The 26,435-nt window shown below is 43.6% G+C and overlaps 1 protein-coding gene across 1 annotated transcript in view; it reads left to right on the forward strand.

The window, feature by feature from the left end:
- Nucleotides 1–10,180: 10,180 nt before the first annotated feature.
- The window catches only part of HHLA1 (HHLA1 neighbor of OC90), a 28,053-nt gene continuing 11,798 nt past the window's right edge, over nucleotides 10,181–26,435 (forward strand). The window contains exons 1-9 of the mRNA XM_059901229.1: nucleotides 10,181–10,259; nucleotides 11,354–11,413; nucleotides 14,356–14,415; nucleotides 15,831–15,911; nucleotides 16,423–16,506; nucleotides 16,877–16,960; nucleotides 22,022–22,105; nucleotides 23,757–23,813; nucleotides 23,918–24,010. Of these exons, the coding sequence (XP_059757212.1) occupies nucleotides 10,181–10,259; nucleotides 11,354–11,413; nucleotides 14,356–14,415; nucleotides 15,831–15,911; nucleotides 16,423–16,506; nucleotides 16,877–16,960; nucleotides 22,022–22,105; nucleotides 23,757–23,813; nucleotides 23,918–24,010 (682 nt within the window). The remainder of the gene's footprint in view (nucleotides 10,260–11,353; nucleotides 11,414–14,355; nucleotides 14,416–15,830; nucleotides 15,912–16,422; nucleotides 16,507–16,876; nucleotides 16,961–22,021; nucleotides 22,106–23,756; nucleotides 23,814–23,917; nucleotides 24,011–26,435) is intronic.

The following is a 26,435-nucleotide window of genomic DNA, read 5'->3' on the forward strand; positions in this document are numbered from 1 at the left end:
AATAAGTTGATTTCCATATATATTATGCAAACAATTCTTACCTGATTTTTTATGTTCTATCTTAAAACAAATAAATACCGCACCACTTATTAATAAATAGACATTTCAATGATTGTGTGGCAAAATGTTCTTTGCTTCATTAACAACACAGAGTGACAAGGAAAGACAGTTCATTATCAGTTGCGGGCAGGAGGAATAGGAGGGGATTTGAGTATGTTTGTAAGAAGTGGTTGAGAGGCAGAGAATAAAGACACAAGAAAGAAAACATAATTCAATGTTTTCATAGCTACAAAGTACATGATGTGGATTGCACACCTCCTTAGAAACAGCCACTGTACAGGTTGTAGATGTACAGAGTTTAGTAAAACATTATCTAATCGTTACAGTTTTAAGACATTATTACTCCATTTTTATAGGTGAGAAAATTCAGACCCAGAAACATAAGAGACCTGCCCAAGGACAGACATTAATAAGTGAACAGTCACAGGTAGGGCCCAGGACCATCTACCCCCAAGACTCATGTTACCTCCTTTGGAGAAGCTTCTCCTCCTAGACCATGTTGGGGGGAAGACCACATGGGTGACTCAGAGAGAATGTAAGTCAACGGAGAGGAAATTAGTAAAGCTCATATCAGATGGCCTCTCTCTGTTGTCAGTACAGCAGGAAGGGATGTTTTCTCATGAGAAAGAGGGAGTTGGAGCAGGGAACCTTGGGAGAGTTACTCAACTTTTTCTGTCTTGGTTTATCATCTGTAAAGTGGGGAGAAAATTGTGTGCCTTGAAGGGTCATTATCCTAGCCAAGGATCTGGCACTCAGCGAATGTTCAGTGAATGACAGCTTTTGACTCTATCCTGTGCCCACATGCCTGGCTGCCTTAATTTGGGTTTCCGCAAGAACAGAGACAGAATGTTGGATGCAGGTAGTATATTTGGAAAGTGATCCCAGAAAACACAGCTGAGAAAGAGTGGAGAGACTGGAACAGGGAGGGAGAAAAGCCAGTAAAGAATGAGGTAATCCTTGCGGGTAACTGGGCTCAATTCCACCAGGAGCCCCCCGAGAACCCATGTGAAATACACCAGAGAATCATTCCACCTTGGGACGGGCATCTGGGGCATTCATCCACGGAGCCCTGTTCTTCCCGGGTTGAGAGTTGCCCCTGGGATATAAATTCCCTCCTCTGTCAGTTTTCCTGTGCTACAGCTGAGCAAGCTCCCAGGTGCAAAAGCTCTGAGGCAGAGAAGCAGAGAGACGTGGCCAGAGAAGCTGTCTGCCTGCTGTGACCTGTGTACTGTGACCACAGGTGAGCTCGCAGCTGGGCAGAGGGAAAACAGCATGGAGAAAAATCAGCATGTGGTACATAAGCCCACTTGAAAACCCTGCATACACACAGGGAAGCAAAAACCCAGCCAGGTTGCCACAAATCACTCTGCAAGTCAAAGGACAGAGCTGGCCAACACTGGGCAAGCTGGTCGTGGTGCCCATGAACGTGTTCATTATTAAAACAGTGCCTGTAACCACTAGGAAACAGTGTAGAAGGTCTGCTAGAAGATCAGGCCCACATTTGTCATTGTGAAGGCCTGTGGCTGACAGGTGAGAAGAGCATCCACTCAGCAAACATACGTCCCTCCCCCAATAAAACATACCCACCTCCGGTCTCAGATGACTGCCTGCCAGACAGAAAAAGAGCCTAAAAATTATATCCCTGAGAAAATCCCTTTCCATCTGCACAAATGGAGCAAAAGCCCGTTCATAACCTCGCATCCCAGATCCTCCTGGGAGCCAGTTATTGTTCTTAACAATGTCGGCTTCCAACAATGAGCTCGGGCATCCAGTTGACCTGAGACCCTGTGGCTTCCCCACAGTGAAGACGTGTAAGGTGTCTCCCCTGAGAAAAGTCCAATTGTCCTTGTATCCTGCCTCCACATCAAATATGAAAACATTCCCAGCAATTTATCTTCTGGTTAAATTGGGCAGGTCAGCCCCAGGCCAGTGCAGGGCAGGTGAAGTTAGCAGAGAGAAGCAGAAATGAAATTAGAGAAGTAACAGAGGTCAGGTCATGAACAGCCTCCTGGGTCATGATAAGAACATTTGCTTTTACTCTGAGTCAGACAGGAAGTCATGCAGGGCTTTGAGTAGAGAGGTGAGAAGATCTGATGGGTGCTAACAAGGGCTTCTCTAGCTGCTGGATTGAGAATACACTGAAGGAGGCAAAGGCAGAGGCAAGGCGATTAATCAGGAACACTAGTGCATTAGCAATAATCCAAGTGAGAGCCAAGAGTGGCTTGGACCAGGGTGATGGAGGTGGTGAGGAATCTTAATATTTAGAATCTAGATACCTTTTAAGAGTAGAAATGACAGCTATAGGTATACATATATCCCCTCCCTCTTGGATCTCCCCCCTGCTGCCCCTTCCCACCCATATAAGTCACCACAGAGCACCGAGCTGAGCTCCCTGAGTTATACAGCAGGTTCCCACTAGCTATCTGTTTTACACATGGTACTGATTCACTTCATTGTACAGCAGAAACTAACATGACACTGTAAAGCAACTATATCCCAATAAAAATAATTTAAAAAAAGAACCCAGCCACAGACAATTAAAACAAGAATAAGAGTAGAAATGACAGGATTTTCTGATAGATTGAATGTGAGATGTGGAAGAAGGAGAAGAATCCAGGAAGATTATGCAGTATTTTGAGTACGTGGAAGAATGAAGGTATCATTAATTGAGATGGGAGTAGATTAGGGAAGGTGCAGGTTTTTGCAAAAGGACGTGAATTTGGCTTTTTAAATGTTAAATCTGAGATGCATATGAGGCATCTAGTGGAAATGTTCTGTAGATAGCTGAGTGTGGAGTTAAGATTATTTAGGGCTGAAGGTACCTATCTATCTGTCTGTCTGTCTGTCTATCTATCTATGGATTTGACAAGTTATAGATAACCTTTAAAACCATGAGACAAGATGCGATCTCCAAGTGAACAAGTATAGAGAAAAAAGAGGAGACACCTGAGGACTATACCCAGCAACCTCAAGAGGTCAAGGAGACGAGGAGGAACCAGCAAAAGAGGCTGAGCAGAAGCAGTTGATGAAATAGAAGGCAATCAGAAGAGTATGGCGTTGGGGATGCCAAGTGCAGACCTCATTGCATGGAGGGAATGACCTATTGCAGGCACAGAGCGCTACTGAGAGGTCGAGTGAGCGGAGCAGTTAGCCACATGGGAGTCATGGAGACCTTGACAGAGGCGGTTTGGGTGGGGTGCTGCTGTGATGCCTGATTGGCGTGGCCTTGAGAGAGAGGAGAGGAGAGGAATTGGGGGCATTGAGTAGGGAAACTCATAGTGACCATGTTAAGCATACAGTTCCATGGTATTGAATAAATTCATAACAGTGTGCAACTATCCCTAACTTCCATCTCCATAACTCTTTCCTTCCTGTAAAATTGAAACTCTGCACCACCCATTCAAGAGTAACTCCCCATTCTCCCGTCCCCCCCATCCCTGGCAACTACCATTCTACTTTCTGTCTCTATGATTGTGACTATTAGGTACCTCGTACAAGTGGAAGCCTGCAGCATTTGTCTTTTTGTACCTGCATTTTTAAGTACAAGGAAAATGAGCCTCAGAGAGGTCAAGCAGTTTGCCCAAGGCCACACAGCTAGCCAGTCACTGAAGCAGAACCAGGGCTGTGGCTTTTGTTCCTGCTGCTTCATCCAGAAATGTTACTGTTAGCACAATAGGTATATTTCACAAGAGTCAACCAAAAGTTCAGAAATGCAATCTTTCTAGGCAGACAATGGGTAACAATTCTCAAATGTCTACCTTGAACCAGGTGCTGTAAGCCCTTTCCTTATGACCATTCTATCCTTCTGACAGCCTTCTGCGGTGGCTACTCTTGCGATCTTCATTTCATAGATGAGAAAAGTAACGTTGAGATAACTGATCTCCCTAAACTGAAATGTACAGGCCATGAGGGCAGGGATCCAGACTGGCTTATTTGGAGCTGAGTCCCCAGCACCCTGAAAAGGTCTGGCACACAAATGGCTCTCCTCTACCATTCCCGGAGACAGTGTTTGGCCCCTGCCTCCTCTTCTGACAATATCCTCACTGTCCGCACCTCCTGCGTGGGTCCCAGCTGGCCTGAACCATTGTAGGTGCTGGGATGCAGGATGCTTGAGGTACAAGGGTACCTGCCCTGAAGTTACACACATACACACAACCTACTGAGGGAGACAGACAAGCAAAGAGATCATCCCAATACAGCACAATAAGACAAATACAGAAATATTACCCTTAATGGGATGGGAGGGTATCAGAGAAGGCTTCCTGGTGACGGGGAAGTCTGAGGTGAGAATAAAAAGGATGAGTTAAAGTTTGGGGTGTGGGTAGCTGAAGGGAGCATATCACAGCCAAAGAGATCTTCACATGTGGATAATGAAATTAAATTTTATATCATTTTTACACATCATGAAATACTCTTCTTCTTTTGCTTTTTTACAACTGTTTAAAAATGTAGAACCATTTTCGGCTTTATAAGAACAGGCAATGGGGCCAGGCTTGCCCACCCTGCTAAAATTCACGAGCAACCCCTAGCCAGTTCTTCAGAAGACTTCTACTGGCTCACAGGACAGGTGATGCTTGGCTCACAGACCTTTACAGCAGGAAGGGGAAATCATCACCTTGTGATCCTGTTCTGCTCCTTCAATACACGTAATTACTGTCAGAAGAGGTTTCCCATCCCACGCTGAATCAGTGCTTTGTCATTCTGTTCATGGATGCTATTCAGTTCATAGCAAAGGCATTTTTCTCTGTTTCTCTGATCCTGTTTCACCGCTGTGACTTCTTGGTAGGATTATTATTCCATTTTTTTTTTCCAGAGGACTTAAAGCAAAGTTATCAAGCCTTTCCCCACCTCCACCCTCTGTATCTTTCACTAAGAACTCATATAAACCCCACAGCTCTGACTTAGCTGTTAATCTTTCAGGCTGCTTAAATTCTTTGAAGTCATTTATCCTGCTCGGGAGACAGGTAAGTCACATACCGTAGAGATTTGCAAACCCTTCGGTTCCCTCTACTCCCCAAAGCATGAAGCCAGATAAGAAATGCATCTGCTCTAATTCCCAAGCTCTGGGCTCCTGGTTGCCGAATGATAGGAGAGGAGTTTCTATCACCCAGTCCCTACGCTGCACTTAAGCTAAGACTCACCCCTTGATCACAGTCTGTTTCTTTCCATTTTTCCCCTTAAGCTATCGATTAGCATCTTAATGCAGCCCTCAGCCGGGGTGGGGGGCGGGGAATGGCTTGTCCTCACATCTGTGATAAAGGAAACATGATCTTTAATCCGAAGAATTGGAATGAGAAGAAAAGAACGCCCTGAAAAATGGCTGGCAGCAAGGCAACAGCTCAGAAACTATACTTTCTCAGAGGCCAATCCATCACGGATTTTGGCGGCAAACAGACTGGGATTCCACTCCTGGCTCTTCAGCTGCGTTCCCGGGGGCCGGTTGCTTGTCTGGGCCTTGCTTTCCTCCAACTATAAAATAAGGATGACAACCCCTAAGTAGCGTTACTTCCAGGACCAGTGGATATCACATGTAAAATTCCTGGCACCTCAGATAGTCAAGAAATGATAGATTCTTTGCTTCTTTTTCTGAATGAACTTTTTTTTAAATTAATTAATTAATTAATTTTTGGCTGTGTTGGGTCTTCGTTTCTGTGCGAGGGCTTTCTCTAGTTGCGGCAAGCGGGGACCACTCTTCATCGAGGTGCGCGGGCCTCTCACTATCGCGGCCTCTCTTGTTGCGGAGCGCAGGCTCCAGACGCGCAGGCTCAGTAGTTGTGGCTCACGGGCCCAGCTGCTCCGCGGCACGTGGGATCCTCCCAGACCAGGGCTCGAACCCGTGTGCCCTGCATTGGCAGGCAGACTCTCAACCACTGCGCCACCAGGGAAGCCCCTGAATGAACTATTTTTGAAAAGCCAGAACCTCCCCTTTCAGTGTCTCCCGGGCAGCAGAGCCGACTGCCGCGGTGTGAAGGCCGGGGCTGCTCCTCTTCAGCTGAAGGAACTTGGGCCGGTTGTCTGACAGCCTTAGGCCTCTGGGCCCTCCTCACAGAGAGGGAGCTGGTCCTCACTAGGAAGGTTGCTTAGTGCAAGCATTACTGGGCCCTCTCCAGATTATTGGATGCAATACCATAGACATGAATGTCACTTCCACAAGACCCTTAGGTAAGCAAAGCTCTCTCTTTTATTAAAAGAGAGAGCTTGTGCACAAGGGAGAGGGTGGAAAAAAGTGTCAGCTCCCTGAGAAGGGGCGAGTTGCTTTTATAACAGTAGGGAGGGTTTGTCTCATGATCACTGGTTAATTTCCAGAAATCATCAAACTTCTTTGATCAGCACCAGGTAGCTGCATGATGGCTGTCGGGAATAGGGAGTGCTCTGGTGAGGGAAAAGGAGTGCATGAGAATTTTCTGCAAGAAGACACCGGAACAGATAAGGTTAAAATTGATAGTTGAGCTTCTTGTCTTGTGGCCACTAGGTATACTCCTTAGTGTAACAGAGATAAAGTTAATCTTGTATTCCTATGAGCCTGGTTTTTGTCTCTGGGACTCAGGACCCCAGAGCCTTTGTTCTTTAGCTTCCAAGTCCCGTTTGGCCCAAGGTCGTTCCCCGGCCCTTTTTCAAAATGGCTGTACTCTTGTCTTCCTGTCTCAAATGCGCTGTTACAATGTATTGAGAACATATGCTGCTCTGACTGTGGCTGGTCCACCCGAGATGGACTTCAGTGTGAGTTTTCACCCTGACACTGACATTTTCATTATTCTGTATCTGACTGGCCATCTTTCGGCTGCAAAGTCCAGTGAGAAAGGTAGGTTTCCTTGGCAGGCTAGACTAGTCTTTGTTGATTGGTGATTCCCATTAATTGGAAGTAATACAATGTTTAATTAAGGCTCCAGCAGCTTTGTTCTGACCGCTCACATTTCCAGCTCCAGGTGTACTGCCAATCAGACACAGACAGACTGTGAATTCATTTCACAAGCCTCTTGGGCTGATTCACGGATCATGGGTCCCAACGACACTTCTCAGCGCTTCTCCTGGGGGTGTGATTGGACTTCTTACCCTTCCACCCACAAAAATGCTTTGAAATAATCATCAATTCTGTTCGTTTCCAACCTCAGGCCCTTTTGTAGCACTCTGGGCTGGTATTCTGAAGGGAGGGAGAACAGAGCGGAACATGGTAAAAAAAAGGACACAAACTTTATTATCTGGGAGACCATGGTTCAAACCCCAGTTCTCCCAGTTAGAGCCACATGACCACAAGTAGGGGCCTCTTCCACTGATCCCCGGGGCCCTCTCTTGTATAATTGAAATATCAGTGTCTCTCTCATGGGATGCTTGAGAAGGCAAAATAACAGAGATAATAGCCAAAAGTAGAGGCTCAATACATTATACTGTTGGAGAGGGAAAAAAAACTGTTTCCTCCACCCTCTTAGGTTCAGTATCTGGGGCCCTGCAAATTGAAATGCCAAAAAATTAACAGGAAAAAAGGTTTATTTCATATACCTATGGGATGGGAGCACCACAGAAATAAATGAAAACCTCAAAAAGGTGGTCAGATCCTGAAGCTTCTATATCATTTTAACAGAAGGATGTTAAGTTTGTGGGGAAGTGACAAGAAATAAAAAGAGTTTTGAGTTTCTAGGGTGCTAAATCGTGGGAAGGTAAATATATGGGGAAACTAGTGGAAGATAAGGGTTATTTTAGTAAGGTTCGTTTGTGCAGTCCCATTTTGGTGCCAACTTTCCATTCCCTTCATGGCCATAACACTCCCCCTCCCCCCACCAGGAAGGAGAATTTATGGCAGACCGTCTGCTCTTAGTCAGAGAGACGAGGCTCCAAGAAGGCTTCTTTCTGCACCTGTTGATTCTCAACGGGCTTTAGATCAAAATAATCCATATGCCAAAGTGGTATATTTGGGGGCAGCATGTTTTGACCCCACTGAGTACGTTATTATTGTCATCACATCATTACATGACTAGCTTTTACGCCAGTGTCACTGGCTGTTTATTCAAAAATAGCCATGGGAAACAACAAGGTCCTACTGTATAGCACAGGGAACTACATTCAAACTCCTGTGATAAACCATAATGGAAAAGAATATGTATATGTATAACTGAATCACTTTGCCATACAGCAGAAATTAACACAATATTGCAAATCAACTATACTTAAAAAAAAAAAGAATTAAAAAATGGCCATGGGAATTGCAGTGAAATAATGATGACTCCGTTTCAGGGTAAATTTTTGGGCGTCTGATCCAGTCTTTGTAGAATATAACTTTGAAGATTGTAATTCCATCCATATGGGGAATATCGTTGCTCTTTCTTACTATTAGAGTACCACCATCTTTTTCAGTACCAACACTTTTATTTATTTGTTAAGAATTTACATAGCCTTTGCTCTGCACCATATACCATTCACTGTATTTTATAAACATAACAGCCTTGGGTGAGGAAACTAAGGCAGAGAGAGGTTTAATAACTTGCACAGCAGGAGTGACCAAACCAAGAAGCAAAGCCAGGCAGCTGGGCTCCAGGGTCTGTGCTTGTAACACCAATGCCATGAGCTCAACAAAGATTTTTTGAGTGAATGCACGTTAAGTATCTTGACCCAGACAACACTGTCAAGATGCAAATCAAGTCTGTGGGACCTTAACCCCTGCTCCTCCCTCTGCCCTAGAGTGTCCCACGGTGGCCCAGGCTCTTAAGGGGGACTTTGCCTGCCCATGATGACTGGTGTATGTACCGAGCACCTATACGTGCCAGGCACTGGGTTAAGTACTTTAGCTTCATTATCTTAAATCCTCACAAAGACCTTACGAGCTAAGTTCTCTTATCCCCATTTTGCTGATGAGGAAAACCAAGCTTCAAAGAGTAGACAGATTTATGAGAATAAGAGGACTCCAAGAAAGCCCCCACCCCCACCCCCAGCTTTGTGAGGCCTATCTCTGTCCAGGGTGACATCCAGAAGAAACACCACTTAAGTATCTACCAATAATTAAAAAGCAATTTAAATGTTTACGAGGATCTTTCAAGAAAATTCCAAAGGTGGTTCTATCCCTAATGGGTAGCAAAACTTCTTAAAATATAATTTTCCATGAAGATGCTCAATTCCTGAGAAAATTTTCACCCCAGTGCACTTGCTCTTGACATTTCTCCTCTTCCCCAAGTCACCTTCCAGATCCATTCCATTCTCTACCACTGGCAAATTTCTACTCTTTTCAAATCAAGTCTGCGCAGCCCGTATTAAATGGGTAATACATTAATACCTACACATCAAGATTGTGTAGTTATGATGTGACAGTGTGCGTCAGGCAGCAGTCTGTGTGGTGTCTGGCACACAGAAAGCACTCAATAAATTTTCACCATCCTTCCTATTAGTCTCAGCTTTGCGGCTTTTAACTGTCATACTGATTCTGTGCAGCAGATGCCCAGGGGAAAGGCTGGCACACAGTGTTGCAGTGAAGGAAAGAGAGTGTGAACACTCAAATGTACATGTGTATTAATATTCTTTTCTTATTTATAAGCAGCAGCGATGCTGTATTTGAAGGGTATTTTCCATCTAAACAGCGGGAAAACCCATGGAAGAGACACTGATTCTCCCTGCATATGCATGCACCCCTCCCATATTCCCAGACTTCCTGCAGTCATTCAGGACCACATGAGTAATTCTGGTGGAGGCTGTAAATGAATGTAAGCGTGTCACTTCCTGCCAGAGCATTTAAGAGTTGGTGCATAATCCTCCAGGTCTCTCCCTTCTGCTGCCACTGTGAGTCAATGACTAAGGAGGCCACAGGGATGGAGAACTACCAGAAGGTAGAACCTCCATTATCCAGGGCCCCTGAGTGAACATGAAGAGCAGTTCCCCACCAATGCTCAGCGAGTACAGACTATCAACAAGAAATCGACTTTTATGGTTGAATTAAGCCAGTGAGATTGTGGAGTTAATTTGTTACCTCAGCATAACCTAACCTATCCTAACTATACAATGGCTTTCACCAATCGTATTTCTAATGAGTCCCCATGCAGTATTCTCAAGGATGTTCTGCATCAATGTGGTTAGTAATCAGCTGGTTTCCTCCAAGTGCTTGCTTGCTTGCTTCCAGGTGGGCCAGAGTATCCAAGACATGCCAGCCTTCCTGCTACATGGTCCACTGGTAAGGCTGTGCATGGGCCTCGCATGTGTCCTGTCCCTTTACAACACAGGTGGGTCTGGTCGAAGTTGAAGTGTCTGTTCTGTATACTATGTTTGGGTATTCATTGTGCTTTAGAGAATTGTAGCAGCCAGCGTTTCAGCCCAGAATCCAAACGAGTTTGATAAAAATGGCAATAATAAATTCCCCATTTATTCTGTCGCAGTTGAGTCCCATTTATGCAACAGAATTATCTTCACCTCCACTGTTACCATCCTTATCCAAAGCATCATCTTCTCTTTGGTGGACCACCAGGAGAGCTTCCCAAAGCAGCTCCTTGCTTCTCCTCTCGTCTCTCAATGATCCATTCTCCACTCACCAGCCTGAGCCATCTTTTCATACATTTCATTAAGCCACCCTCCCAGTCCTCCCTCATTTCTCCCTCCTCCTCCCCAAAAGTATTCAATGACTTTCTACTTTTCTTTGGATAGTCTCCTAAGTCCTTTACGTGCTCTCCATGACCCAGCCCACCTCCCCATCGTCTACAATCCCTCATATCCTTCATTCCTTATGCTCCATCACATTGGCCTTCTTTCAGTTCATAAAATAATACTCATGCCCATCTCAGACCCCGGGCTCAGGCTGTTACCTGTACACAGAATACCCCTTCAGCCAGTTACGTCCTGCTCACACACTACTCGTCTTTCAGATCTCAGCTGAAAGTCACCTCCCAGGGACGGCTTTCAGATCCCTGAGATTAGTTCAGGCTCCCTGTTCCATACACTCAAAACGTTTTCAAAGTACCTAACATTGTTTGTAATAATATCCATGGGTCTTAATTTCCTTCATGTTTGCCTTCCCAACTAGACTATAAGCTCCATAAGGATGGAATCTGTATCTATCTGCTCATATTATACCAGCATCTAACACACACAATGCCTATTAAAGTCTAGAGGCTTAGTAACATGATCAACTATTAGTATTATTAGAGTTAGTCAATAAATATTTAGTGACTAAATGATTAAATGAATGAGCAAACTACATGTGGGATTTTAAGCAAGTCCACATCATAATTTTCTCATCTTTAAAAGGATTATTTTGGATTAAATTTTCTCTGATGTTATGTCTGGGTTATAATTTCTCTGATGAAATCTTTTCTTCCTTTAGAGTCTGCCTTTAAAGGGGAAGCCAAGAAGGAAAATTTCATGACCTTCCTACTTACAGCATGTAAATGGGCAGGTGGTCCTTCTTAGTTTACTCTGTCTTGGGTAAATTCCTTGGCTTCTCTGAGCCTCACTTTCTCTGTCTGTAAGATGGAGATTGTACCTGTACCTCCAGCTCTAACAGTCATGGTAATAGTTCCCATGAGCTGCTCATTGCTTTATGGTTCATGGTACACCCGGATTCTCATGACCTTATTAAATCCACAAAAACTGTGACCTTCTATTAGCAATAGAACATTTCATAAAGGGAGATGTTGTTATTTGACATCATCACTTTTGTAATAATCCCACCTTTCTTTGACTTTTTTTCTGATGGTATGAATTTGGTTGTAAAGCAAGACAATGAATGCATGACAAGGTAAAAGACACAGAGGAGTCAGGTGCTGGGTTTCTGTTCCTAACGTTTTGGCAAACCAGCAGGATAATTTTTTAAATACTTTTGAATTTGGGGATGGAAGTGGTAGCAGGAATCACTCTTTATGCTAAATTTTTTATTTACTTTTAATTAGTTAGTGCATTCATATAGTTCAAAATGCAGAAGGTACAAAGGTGTAAAAGTTAAATGCTCCACCAGTCAGCCACTTCCCTTCTCCAGAAGACACCAGTTGTACCAATTTCTTCTCTATAAGCAGGGTAATTTTCAGTAAATATTTCCCCTGTTTGGGTCTTTAATTTTCTCTTTAAGTGGGAACAATTCCTGTTTCACAGGTACTCATAAACCATGAAAATCGATAAAATACTAAACATGACTAAGTATGAAGAGTGCTAATACCATCTACCTTAAAGATACTACTATGGTGGTCATTTTATCCAAAAAGAGAGCAATAGCTTTATGTTATCTGCCCAACAATTTACTTGAAAAATGTCTATAGCATCCTATTCAGAAATCCCTGCTTCTGGGGTATTTAGCTCACACTTCAAATATTGTTACCAAAATCCACCCATGGGTTTGTAATTATAAAAAGAAGTGGTGGAAATAATTTTTCCTTAATGAAATGAGCAGTGTTAAGAAAGGTTCTTGGTTAGGAAGACTGCAGCCCAGGGCCCATCATTCGGATTTGACAGGTGTAAGAATCCCACAAACCCAGCAGCTTAGAGCATCCCTGGAGCCTGGCAATCCAGAGCCCAGATGATTCCGGCCCCTCACGCTGACAGAGGGCTCTGCTTCCTGGGCAGGTAACAGGCGAGGTCGGCTGGTATCTCCTACACATCTCACTGCAGCTGCTTCAGAGTAGATTGTGGGCGTCAAGGGCCCCTCAGGGTGCCTGAGAGGGGAGAGCCGGACGGACTCTCCCAAGCCAGAGGGCGGGGCTTGTTTGACAGCTTCAGGCCTGCTTGGTAATAAACATCTGTCTCAGACTTCCTTTAATTGTAACGAGAACATGACCGCCACCTCCAGTAGCCGTGTTGTGTTGTAAAGAAGGGCATCCACAGACTCGCCCTACCTCTAACCCCAAAGCTCTGATATTTAACCAAAAAGCCCGATCGTCTGTGAAAGGCCAAATTGGCTGACAACGGTTGACTGAACCTAAGTTCCAACAGGGTACATAAAAAGCAGAGGGAACAACCTAAATGTTCATCCACGGGCGAATGGATAAAGAAAATGTAGTATATACATACAGTGAAATATTATGCAGCCTTAAAAAAGAAGGGAATTCTGCCATTTGCCACATTGTGGATAAACCTTCTGCGAAGTGAGATAAACAGTCACAGAAGGACAAATACCACATGATGCTGCTTCTATGAGGAATCTAAAATCGTCAGACTCATAGAAGCAGAGAGAAGAAAGGTGGTTGCCAGGGTCTGGGAGGAGGTGGACACAGGGAGACTGGCCAGATGTGGGATACATCACGTAACATTCTGGGTCTCAGTTTCTCATCCTTCAAAGGTAGTATTGGATAAGATGAGTTATAAGGATATTATAAATTGCTGAGGCTCTGCTTCCACGGTACTATTTTATTCATGAAAACTTTTATTTCAGTGTCTGGATATAAAGAAGTTAAGAAGGAAAAACATGGGGCTTTCCTTGGTGCAATGGTAACTAGACCGGTCCTAAATCCTGACTTACTCTGTGACACTATAACACATTTTTCAGCCTCTCTGTGCCTTGGTTTTTCCATCTATAAAATGGACATAAATCACCTTCTCCATTGGAATGTGACATGAAAAAATAATCACTGCAACAATAATAGTAACGGATGCAGTATGAGTAAATGGCATCTAATCCAAAAGAGCTGACTTTTCAGGTCTTGGCTTTCCGTCACTTCCGCAGTGAGGTCTCCTCCATCCCCCTAGACCAGGTTGGGTTCTCTGATAGAGGTGCTCCCAGCATCCTGCTGGTCCCTGTTTGACACTCTTCCCGTGGGATTACACGTGAATCTCCCTCCTCCCTCTGAGCCACAGACGGTAGGCTCTGCGGCCGTGGAGATTCAGTCCCTTCCTGTTGACCTCTTTATACCAAACACCTACCATACTGCTTAGCCCTAGGTGAGCATTTATCGAATGAATAAAGAATGAATGAACGCCTTTGGTATTTCATAATTTCCTTTGACATTGTCTTCTTTGGCAGCATGAAATTTGCTGAGTGGGCAAGTGGCCTGATATTTTGGAAGTAGGTTCTGGCCCTTCATTACCAGGACTCAGTTGTGCAAATTTAGGCAAGTTTCTTCTCCTCTCTGAGCCTCGGTTTCCCAGTCCAGTAAAGAGATGGGGTGGATTAGACCCCCTGCATGGGAATCACCTTGTCTATTTATTAAAATATGCATTTCTAGACCACGTCCAGTTCAAGGAGACTAGAATCTCAGGGGGAGGGGTCACAGTGCCCCCGGTGATGCTGACCTTCACTAAACCGGAGGGCAGCTGCAGTACAGACCTCAAGGCCCCTCCAGCAACGTGGGGCTGGGGTCGAAGGCTCTACTTCTCTCCTGAAGCCTTTTCTCTTCCCAGTGTCTGGCCTCCGAGGAGAAGAGAGTAGAGAAAAGGGGGTCGCTTTTCTGGATACCACAGGTGAGTGCCGCCCACCCCACCCCCAATGCTCCATGGGTGGCCTGCGCCGCTGAGATTACTTCTCCCACCTCTTTGGACCTCCATTCTCACCCCCGCAGCGGGGCAACTGCATCCCTGCAATCCTCAGATTGCTTTAGCCACAATTATCTGAACGTTAAGTAAGAGATGGAAAAGACAGTGTTTGCAAAACCATGAAGAGCAGCGTCAAGCTCTTATGTCCCCTTCGTCAACTGTTGTTTCCAAGTCTTCGGGGAATAGCTGGGAGAAGCAGCGTCTCTCCACTTGGCTGCACACTACCAGTATCTGGGCAGTTGGATGGATGGATGGATGGATGGATGGATGGATGGATGGATGGATAGATGGATGGATGGATGGATGGATGGATGGATGGATGGATGGATGGATAGATGGATGGATGGATGGATGGATGGATGGATGGATAGATGGATGGATGGATAGATGGATGGATAGATGGATGGATGGATGGATGGATGGATGGTGGATGGATGGATGGATGGATAGATGGATGGATGGATGGATGGATGGATGGATAGATGGATGGATGGATGGATGGATGGATGGATAGATGGATGGATAGATGGATGGATGGATGGATGGATGGATGGTGGATGGATGGATGGATGGATAGATGGATGGATGGATGGATGGATGGATGGATAGATGGATGGATGGATGGATGGATGGATGGATAGATGGATGGATGGATGGATGGATGGATGGATGGATGGATGGATGGATAGATGGATGGATAGATGGATGGATGGATGGATGGATGGATGGATGGATAGATGGATGGATGGATGGATGAATGGATGGATGGATGGATAGATGGATGGATGGATGGATGGATGGATGGATGGATGGATGGATGGATTTAGGTAGTAATGTCCGTGACACATCCCAGACCTATTAAATCTGAATCTCTGAGGACGGAGCCCAAGCATCAGAATTGTGGAACTGGAAAAAAAATCTTTCCAGTGATGCCAAGGGCCAGCCAGGATCCGAGCTCCTCTGTTAGACAATGTCATTATTTATATTAGACAGCACGTTGAGAACTCCTGCAACTTCCTAGGGCTTATATCGTATATTATATATAAGCATCTCCCACCAATCTCTACTCTCTCCAAATGCAGAGATAAAATATTCCCTAAAATATGCATTCCTTGTGTTTCACCCGAACTTCTTCTACCTACTGTTGCTTGTCACAGTATATGCCATTAGCTGTCACCTCCTGAGGACAGGAACTGCCTTTTATCTTCCAAATCCTTGTGCCTAGCACAGGGTGTGAGTTCATGTCCAAAGAGGAGGCACATCTGCCTGAATGTCGGAAATGAGGAACTTTTCCTTTTGCTAAGAAAGGCCTGCTGATGACGTTATCTTTGAATCTCTTTCAGAGCTGCCTGCAATGTCGGTTGATCTGTCTGCACTTAACCTGACAGAGCTGGTGAACGGGATGCTGATCAGAGCTTTAAAAGGTAACCAATTTTTTAAAAAGCACAATCCAGGCCCATTTTTATCTTGTTCTTGCTTCGCCTCTGGACTCTCCATGACCTGGGCAAGACCCGTCACGTCTCTGTGTGTCTCAGCTCCTCTGTGTTCAGAGCAGAAGATGTGTGTCCTACCTAACTCATGATGAGATTGAAAACGTCCAGATGAAGTAGGAGGTTTGCCAGCATTTTGAGAGCAAGCTGCGCTCCAAACACAGCATCTGTGTAGGCATCTCTACTCATAACTATATTGTGAGACAATTGCAAGAGTTTAAGGACAGATTAGGAAATATAGCCAAGGGACATGTACTTTTGCCTTTTTTGTCTGTTTGTTTTTGGTTTGCTTTGATTTGATTTTTGTTTTTTATTTTCAGTGTTTATTATTATATTTTTATTTGTTCATCGTATTATTAATTTCCATGATCAGTTTGCTAATTTCTATTACTACTATTATTGTTAGTGGGCATTTACTGTTCCTTTATCTCAATGTCTTTGACAGATAGCAAGAAATTTTTCTCCTTGCTGAGTGTTACTTCCTATAGCTCCTTTGCCTTCCACAAGTTTTCTGTGGCCATTTACAACAGTAAGTGCTGGCTCTCCTTCTTTTCTTTTTTTAAAATTTATTTTATTGTAGTATAGTTGATTTACAATGTTGTGTTAATTTCTGCTGTACAGCAAAGTGACTCAGTTATACATATATACATTCTTTTTCATATTCTTTTCCATTATGGTTTATCACAGGATATTGAGTAGAGTTCCCTGTGCTATACAGTAGGGCCTTGTTGCTTATCCATTCTAAATATAATAGTTTGCATCTGCTAATCCCAAATTCCCAATCCATCCCTCTCCCAATCCCCCTCCTCCAGCTTTTCTTGGCGGCAAGAACGGTAAGCGATGGGTAGGCAGGCCAGGCTATGTGCCAGGGGTGCTAGGTGCTTCGTTTCTCTTCACAGTTTCTAACCTGAAGACTGTGGACCCGGCCAAATTCCCCACACGGTACTGCTACTGCTTAAACAACCGGACCAACGATTTATCAGGTGGGTAGAACTCACTTTGAGGCTTGCAGGCTGCCCTGATTTTGCTTGTGCCCTTTTAAATAAGGTTGAATTATTTTTTTTTTCTCCTTAGACTAAGATCAGAAAATGTAATGATATCTATTATGCTTAAATATGTGCACATCCATTGTCCTGGAAAGTTCCTTTCTTGGTTTTCTACCCTAGAGAAATAGTTACATCTGCGCAGAGGGGCAAGAACAAAAGGTAGCATTGTTTGAGAGCAAAAGCTGAGAACAACCTAAATATCCATCATTAGGAAAATGGCTGAATAGTCTACTGTATAGTCAAATCTTGGAAGACAGCCATAGAGAGTACATAAATGAATGCGTGTGGCCAGGTTTGGTCTATGTATGGAAATATTTCCATGACGTTTTCAATTAGAAAAAGGGAGTTCAAAAATAAATAGAGTAAAATGGCATTGATGAAAAAATATATACATATTTGAACACTGGGTAGGTGATTACCTCTGAAAAGAAGATTGGAGTCTGAATGTGAAATAGAAGGGTGATGATTAAGGGGACCTGATATTATCTGATTTTTTTTTCAAAGACAGTATATTCATGTATTACTTTTATAATTAAAAATTAAAAGTACAACATGTTCCTTATATTTAGAGAATCCTGAAAAATAAAAGTGAAAATTACTCTCTCACCACTGATTCATCCATTCAGCAGTTCTTTGTTGAGCGCACACTATTAGCCGGATGCTCTTCTAGGTGTGAGGGTATCACCCACACTGAAGTGGACACACCCCCTGCTCTCATGGACTTAGATTCTGTTGGAAGGGAGAGGGAGTACACGAATAAACTGAAAACACACAGTATGTTGCTAATGGCATGACTGTGAGAACAATAAAGCAGGGGACAGGGTGATGGTGGAGGTGGCTGCTATGTGCAGGGTGGTCAGGGAAGTCTTCTCTAGTGAGGTGAGGGTTGAGGGGCTACCTGCAGGCAACCTGAGAGACAGCCTTGTGGTACCTGGAGACAGAGTGTTCCAGGCAAAGGCAGGGTGAGGACCAGAAAGGCCAGCAAGTGAGCCAGAGAGCCGTGAGAAATGAGCTCAGAATTGTGGGGGCAAGGCAGGAAGGGTGTTGCAGATCATGTAGAAGTTTATAGTCTGCCACAAAGATTTCCACTTTTACTATGAATAAGAAGGAAGCCATTGTGATTGTCCACACAGAGGAGTGACGTGATCTAACTTACATTTTAAAAGGATCCCTTTGGCTGCTTGTTAAAGAATAGTCTGTAAGGGAAGCAAAGACTCAAGGTGAAAAAGTCTCCTCCTTTTTTTTCCCCCTCGCTTAACCTAATATTAAAAATATTTTCCATGATATTACAAACTCTTTGCAAACATGTGTAATGGTTACATAACCTATGAATGTGAGCATTTTCTTAGCTAATATGCTGTTGAACTTTTGGGTGGATTCTAGGTTTTTCTTAATATAAAAAAATCCTGTATTAGAGATCTTCGTGTCTAAAACGTTTCCCTGTTTTAGATTACTTTCTGAGGATAGATTCCCCAAGGTGGAATTTATGGACCAAATATTGTGCACCTTTTAAAGAGGATAATGATTATTGTTTAATAAATACTGGATGCCAGACTGCAATAAGTACCATCTTCTTATTTAACTCACCCTCTGAATCTCATCAACAAATTACATTTGGGAGGGAAAATGTTCTTCATAATCACATCTTTCTCACCATCTCATTAGCCTCGGCTAGAGGCCAAGTTTTGTCTGGTGTTGAGTCCCTGCCCTGATTGTGTGAAAGATAAAAATAAAATTTAAAAATTGGAGTCACATCTGCTGGGGAATTTTGTAATTCTGTTTGGTGAGCTGAAGTGTGTTTTCATACACATGCAATGCTTATTTGAAAAGAATTGATCCATGGATCGTTACCACTGATAAAATAGCATCTTGCTCCCCTGGTAAACCACAGAGATTTTCACAAGGTTTAACATGTCCCAACGTGCCTAATGCTGATTCCCCTCAAATTGCTACCATGAGAGGCTGTACACTTCGGCCAACATCTTGCCATGGTTCAAAACCTTTGGGGAAGATGTGTTTGTGGATAATCTTCAGACATGGATTGTTTTCTGAATATTCTCAACTCTGATATATAGCCTTCCTCTGAGTGTGTTTTTCCTTAATGAAAATAGCTTAAATTTTCTTTTTTTTTTTAAATTTTTATTTATTTATTTATTTATTTATTTATTTATTTATTTATTTATTTATTTTTGGCTGTGTTGGGTCTTCGTTTCTGTGCGAGGGCTTTCTCTAGTTGCGGCGAGCGGGGGCCACTCTTCATTGCAGTGCGCGGGTCTCTCACTATCGCGGCCTCTCTTGTTGCGGAGCACAGGCTCCAGATGCGCAGGCTCAGTAGTTGTGGCTCACGGGCCTGGTTGCTCCGCGGCATGTGGAATCTTCCCAGACCAGGGCTCGAACCCGTGTGCCCTGCATTGGCAGGCAGATTCTCAACCACTGCGCCACCAGGGAAGCCCTTAAATTTTTTTGATTTAAAAAATAATATATTGTGATGATAAAATATATTGTGATGTTGATATATTGTGAATATATTGTGGAAACCTTTCACATTGCTTCTTTTCACGTCCTATTGTCTAGAACTGAGTCACATGGCCACACCCACCTGCAAAGCAGGCTTGAAAATATAATTTTCAATTACGTTAAACTACCATGTGCCCAACTGAAATTTCATGTTTTCTTACTAAAGGAAAATGAGAGGATGGATATTGGGAGACAGCTGTCAGTATCTACCATGTTTTCTATGAAATTTGGTATTCCATTTTCAACTAATCAGCATGTCTTAAAAAACATTCCATTCAATGATATAAATATGCTTCATCCTTCATATGAATTCATAGTATTCATTGAAAGAATGTACCATAATATAATTTATCTCCTCCTGATGGAAACGTTTTTTTTTACAATTATCAGCAATGCTGTGATGAGTACCTGTGTACAATCACTTGCAGCATTTGCCCAATTATCACTGTAGGATAAAGTCCTCAAAATAGAACTGTTGTCTGACAGGAAGAGGATTTTGTGATGCTTCAAATTGCTAAAATTTCCTCTAGAAGTCTTGCATAAGTTCACACTCTTACCAGTAATGTTTGAAAGTGTGTGTTTTTCCACACCCTTGCCAACACTGAGTACCAAGAGACATTCTTAAATCATTACCAATTAAGACAGACAAAAAGGGTTTTTTCCCTATTTTCTATTTATATATGAAAGTAGTCAGAAGTCATTCATCTGTGTGTTGCTAGTAAATTAGATTGTTCATATTGTCATCAAAACAAAGAATATATTTGAGGCAGTGATAACTGATTTTCTTCCAAGCCTAGGACTCGATTGTGAAAGCAGTTCTAAAAGGAGAGTTGACAAATGTATTGAGTATGAGATTTGTATGAGCAGTGGTAGAAATTTTGGGAAGAATAGGAGCTTTAGCACAAGGCAGACCTCAGCTCAAATTCAAGCCCTGCCACATGCTCTGGGACCTAGGGAAAGTTCCATCATTTCTCTGAAGCTTGGGCAGAATCTGGACTCCATGCTTGGTGTCTGAGCTGCAAAGCCATGCTCATAGCTTCTATGTAATATAAATAGTGGATTGCAGTTTCTTGGTCTATCTATGAATCTCTCTCTCTCTCACTAATCTCAGCTTCAGGTAGGCAGAGATGGTGTCTTAGTCCTCCAGTGCCTACAAGATGTCTGGCATACTCCAACACTCCATGAATGTTTATTAGATGAATGAATTAATAAACAAAGGAGACTTTTGAGAATTAGAAAGAAAATAGATGGCATAAGTAATGAAATACTACCCCTCTTCAGTTTCTACAATGTGACTATAAACAGATTGGTCTAAAGAGACATAAAGAAGGATGCCTACCTTCTGCATGGCCACGTGTCCACACCTGTACAGGTGGCCCACCACATCTTCCTCTAGGAGACTAACCACGCACCCGTGCAAGTGTGGTAAGATGGCATGTCACCATGGCTCCGGCTCACATAGGGTAGCGCCCACCTCCTGTTGGCCTTGCATGCTATACATTCCACTGGTTGTCACATCACGTTTTCATGCCTCTCTGGGTTCTATATTTTCAATGGTCTGGGTTCTATATTTTCAAGTCAGCTTGCCCCTGACCCCAGCTCATAACCCCGTTACTGAGTAAAAGATGCATTTAGACAAGGCATGATGGGAAACTCTCCGTGGGACCTCAGAAGCTTCTTTAGAAATTGACAGTTTGGGGCTCCTAGAATAAGTACTCCTTGTTTTAGAAGCCAAGAACTTGCTGGGTCCTGGAAAACCATAACTGAACAGCAGAAGAGGCAGCAGCTGTCTGAGTAGGAAGTGCATTAGGACCTTTCATTGGTCAATGGCACCCACCATGGCAAGACCTGTTCAGAACGTGCTGAGAGACAAAGTCCTCAAAGATTTTATAGCTTGAAATGTTGTAAAATTATCTCAATCTCCTCCCATCAGACTTCTGAACATGGAGGGCAGGAGAAGAGCTTCCTTGTTCTATTTTGTGTAAAGTCCTTGTCTCCTTTGATAGTTCATAGTTTATAATCCACCACTAAATTTGATGTCATTTTGAAAATCTGAAGTTATGTAAATTTACATCCCATGTCTGCAGGGCTGCTTCCTATCCAATGAATTTGGTATTCTAAATCAATTAGATGAAATAATTGGGGGAGGGGGGAACAAATCAGAAAAACCATTATTCAACACTATGGTTTTGCACAGCTCTTTGGTGCTGGCAGAGAAGGATCTGGGGTGGGGGGAGGGAAATGGAGGAGAAAGGAGATTATGATGGTGGATCCAAAAGTTTTCTGCCTGCCTGAAATTAAGACTTGAAAAATAACTAGTAGTATTTCTTTTTATGATTCTTAATAATCCCCAATACACGGAACTAAATCAAACTTGTAAAATCTACTCTGAAAAATCCAAATACAATATACATTTCCCTTCAAGTCTCTGAAATTTAAACCAAGTCTCAGAAATTTAAACCTCCTCAATCTATCTTACAGATTTCACAGCCCTACTGGTGGACATCGTTGGAAATTCTACCAGCTACCTCACAGAGATTTTTAAGTCAACCTCCATCCTCTCAGGTGTGCTCTTCTTGAAAATGCTTGGCAAATTTGAGACTTGGCATTCATCATGGAATAAAACCTAGTCAACTTCCCACCCCGATCCCTACCATAGGCCGGGCTGCCAGGAACTTTAATGTAAGTTTTATTTAGACAATCAGCGTGGTACAGTTTCAACCACCAGTACAGTATTTGAAGTTTCCATCTTCCTATCAAAGCTATTCCTGGGGTCCAAAAAGTTGGAGGAAGAATCCAAGGCTCAACACTGGGGGGAGTTAGGCAGACTCAAAAAAACAGCTTCTATTGGACAGCTATACTCCCATTTTAAAGATGAGAAAACTGAGATTCAGAGAGGTTGAATATTTTGCTCAAGGTTGGTTCAGAATTCAGATTTAGATCTCTATGGAGCCTAAACTCATGTCTGACATACAATTGAGAAAGATATGCTTCAGTTATAAGGTGGTTTCATATAACCCCAGGCAATTCACATTCCCCTGGGGACCTACTTTGAAAAGCACAGATCCAGTCAATAGCCCAACTCTTGGTCTCATCAGAAAGGTGGTGTCCTATACTGTGGAGCAACTACTGTTTTAGGAGCAGTGGGGGAGGAAGAAAGAGAAATAATAGATATATTCAGGTGCCCGGGACTCTTCGAAGGGCCACCCTCATTGCATCCTCACCATAACCATATGGGGTAGCTACTATATTTATCTCCACTTTACAGGTGAGGAAACTGTGGCACTGAGAGGTTAAGGAACTAGCCCAAGATCATTCTGCAGAGATAGAATTCTAACCCAGGTGATCTGGCTCTGAAGTCCATGCTCTTGGTCACTATTAATACATATAGTAATAGGACCACATTAACAAGAGCCATTATTACTATTATGCCTATTTACTGAGCTCTTCTACCTGCCAAGCACCATACTTAGAGTTTCACGTACATCGTCTCATTGGATCATCATAGCCACCCTACCAGAGATTTCCAACCACACATCCACAGTCCTTCAGGCAGCATCTTCAGGGACAAGTATGCTTAGGAACTCAGAAGTTTTCGGATTTTTGATGGCGTAATAGGGTGTCTACCCTATACCTGACAGAACACCTCCAGCAGCATCCAGGACAGCCTGCTGTAAATCAAACACGCTCATATTCATTTAGCCAAATGGTTGACCCTTTACACTAAGAAGGATAGATAAACTACAATAGCCTCGCATCTGTCAATTCAGGTTTTGCCACTGAATGAGTCGGTACCAAACTCACACAAAAACCTTCCATATTACGGAGATTTGGGGATTTGGAAAGTGCAAATAAGGTACTGTGGGATTTGAATTTTCACCGTTTTAAAGATAGGTGAACTGAGTCTTAGAGAGGTCAAGCAGTTCATTTATGCTCACTTAACTAATCAGTGCCAGAGCTAATGTTGTAATCCTGGACGCTGACCCCAGAGGCTCTGCCCTTAGCCATTACATTATACTGCATCTTTCCTCCATCAAAAAAATTAAAACCAGAAACTCGGGGCTGACTGAAAATCAGGGCTCCTAAATAAGGAGTTAGCCTTATTTTCCTATAGCATCCAGAGCTAGAGATTTCCAACTTCATTTTCATTTCAACCAAAGACTTAACAGCTTCAGACCCATTGCTAAGTCCTGTTGTATCCTGGTCTGTCTTGCAGTGAGTCAAGCGAATGAATCTGACTGCATCTTCATCTGTGTGATGTCAGGAAAGTCAGGTGAACCACCAGCCATTCTTTGACAAGCTCTCTGAGCTGAGAATTAAACACAGCCCTCCAGCAGGTGAGCCCAAGATTTGACCTTGTTGGTGTGGTTCTTGCAGGAAGGAATATTTCTGACTTCTGGGAGATGGCGGAAAAATCTCCTGTTATCAATTACACATTTACCAGCAGCATGTCTGGTGTTCTGGGTGAGTGTAACCCTCCCAAACTCCTACTATAGAGTCTCCAGACCAGGGTCCCAGCTAGCAAGCTGAAGACTGAATGTTGCCCTCAGGTATTTTATTTAGCTGTACTGTGTTAAAATCAGAGGATTTCGTCATTAAAATTTTTTGAATTTATAGATTTTTTTTTTTTTTTTTGCAGAAGATCTGGCAGCCCTGGACCCTCCCCCTTCCCCATGGCAACTGGGGTTGAGTAGCCATCCTCCCCATTAGGAGAGACACGTTTCTCCTCTTTTCCATAGCCCTCACTTCTCCCTGTTGCCTTGCACTTTTTTCTCATATCAACTACCTGGTTTTTGTAGGTATTTGAATTTGTGACCCTGTTGTAGACATTGCCACTCCATAATACTCAGACCGTACCCAACCATCCTCTACCCCTCCACACACATCTACCCATCTTCCTGCCTTTTCTCTGGCATCAGGTGGCATTTTTTGGAACCACCTTAAAGCCATCTTTCTCCCCTATACTTATGTGTCATTTCTAGCTGAATAAAGTTTCTGGAATCTGGCTGGTCTTCCAAGATCATCATCTGTTGCTATGATTATCTTAGTTCAAGTCCTTGTCATCTATCTTTACTATAATAGCCTCTGAACCAATCTCCTTTGACCTAGTCTCTTATTTCTCTGAAATACCCATCCATTGTCATAAGAGTGATAAAATAATTAGGTTATGTCTCTTCATTGCTCAGAACTCCTAAGTCGGCAGCAGGGGGTCTGAAGTCCTTAACATCGAGTATACATTTGTCTGTCATCAAGCCCACCCTACCTACTCTCTTTTACATAAATCTTCTGCTAAAACTCCACTGAAATCCCTGCCCTTCTTGCAGACGGCATACATCTCCATGCCCCTGCAACCTTGCTCATGCTATTATACCAGAATGGAACTTCCCTACTTTTCCATATTTCAGAATCCAATTTGTCTGTCAATGGCCAGCACAGCTGCTGCCTCCTCTTTCCAAAGAATCCCCCAGTCAAAATTAGTCTTCTGTCTTCTATGATTCTACAACACACACTTATAAGTCATTTGGACTGTTACTCCAGGTTGTATCACAGATGACTTTATCTGTGTGTCTCCTCACTGAATCATACTTGAAGGCAGAGACCGTCTCCTTCATCTCCATAGTCTGCTTTCCCCTCAGTGCCTCACACTGTACTTTGCACATAGTAGGTTCTTTATCCGTGTTTATTGGAGTGAAATGAAGTTTACAATCAACCTCCAATTCCACTCCAGAGGGCTGCCTTGGTTGGTATTTATTGTAGGGCATCTCTTAGTTATGCTGAGGAAGGGACTTCAACTGTATGGAATAAGGCTGCTTGATAAGGAGATGAAATGGGCATTTGGTGGGTTCCCCTCACCTACCCAATTCTGAGGACAGATCTGAAGGTTGAGTCAATCTCACTTCTTCAGAGAGTCCTTTCATGACTTTCTGACCCCCAGTCTCAATTATGTCTCCCCTTTTGTGCTCCTGTAAAGTTTTCCCAGCAACAACTGCTTGAGAAGAGAGAACATACGAACAAGTTGACACAAAGGTGATGTGTTTGATAGCCAGTCACCTGGCTGAGTGATAGTTTGATTGGCAGGCACTCAGTCCCACGTCCATTAATTTGAGAGCAAGGACCGGGCTTCTGGTGCATGTGGGGTGATATTGAGCTCAGAAGTAAGGCAGGAGAGAGGAACTGAGGCTGCAGGGCCACCTTCTGCAATTGCACTGGTTGTGCCCGACACACAGTTACCTGCCTAAGGGGCAAGTAGGGGCCGAAATCCCACCTGTCTGCAGGCCAGGCTTTGTCCACCCAGAGGAGGGGACCTTATGGGCTAGTGAGAGCCTGTCCTATCCTAACATGCAGCCTCCATCCCCTAAGCCTTCCTGAGGTAGGCTTAATGAACACTTGGACCTCTTCCTCCTTTTCCTCATGGAACATCCAAGAGCACTGTGTAGATCTCCTTCTGTCTTCGCTTCTGTGCGAGGGCTTTCTCCAGTTGCGGCAAGCGGGGGCCACTCTTCATCGCGGTGCGCGGGCCTCTCACTATCGCAGCCTCTCTAGTTGCGGAGCACAGGCTCCAGATGCGCAGGCTCAGTAGTTGTGGCTCACGGGCCTTGTTGCTCCGCGGCACGTGGGATCTTCCCAGACCAGGGCTCGAACCCGTGTCCCCTGCATTGGCAGGCAGATTCTCAACCACTGCGCCACCAGGGAAGCCCGGGACCCATCTTTCAAGTGAGTTTCTTACAGGCAGCCCCTAGTTCCCCCAAATTTCACCTCTGGCCCCTAGTCATACCCAGAGGGCACATGAGCAAATCTAATCCCTCTTCTTGGGACCAGTGCCAGAGCTGTGGAGGGGTTGAGGGTTGCGAAGTGGGCAAGGACCCTGACAGGATCCAGGTTCTGTTCAGGAAAC

Source organism: Balaenoptera ricei, chromosome 17 (assembly GCF_028023285.1).
Source record: "Balaenoptera ricei isolate mBalRic1 chromosome 17, mBalRic1.hap2, whole genome shotgun sequence".
In the NCBI taxonomy this organism is placed as follows: domain Eukaryota; kingdom Metazoa; phylum Chordata; class Mammalia; order Artiodactyla; family Balaenopteridae; genus Balaenoptera; species Balaenoptera ricei.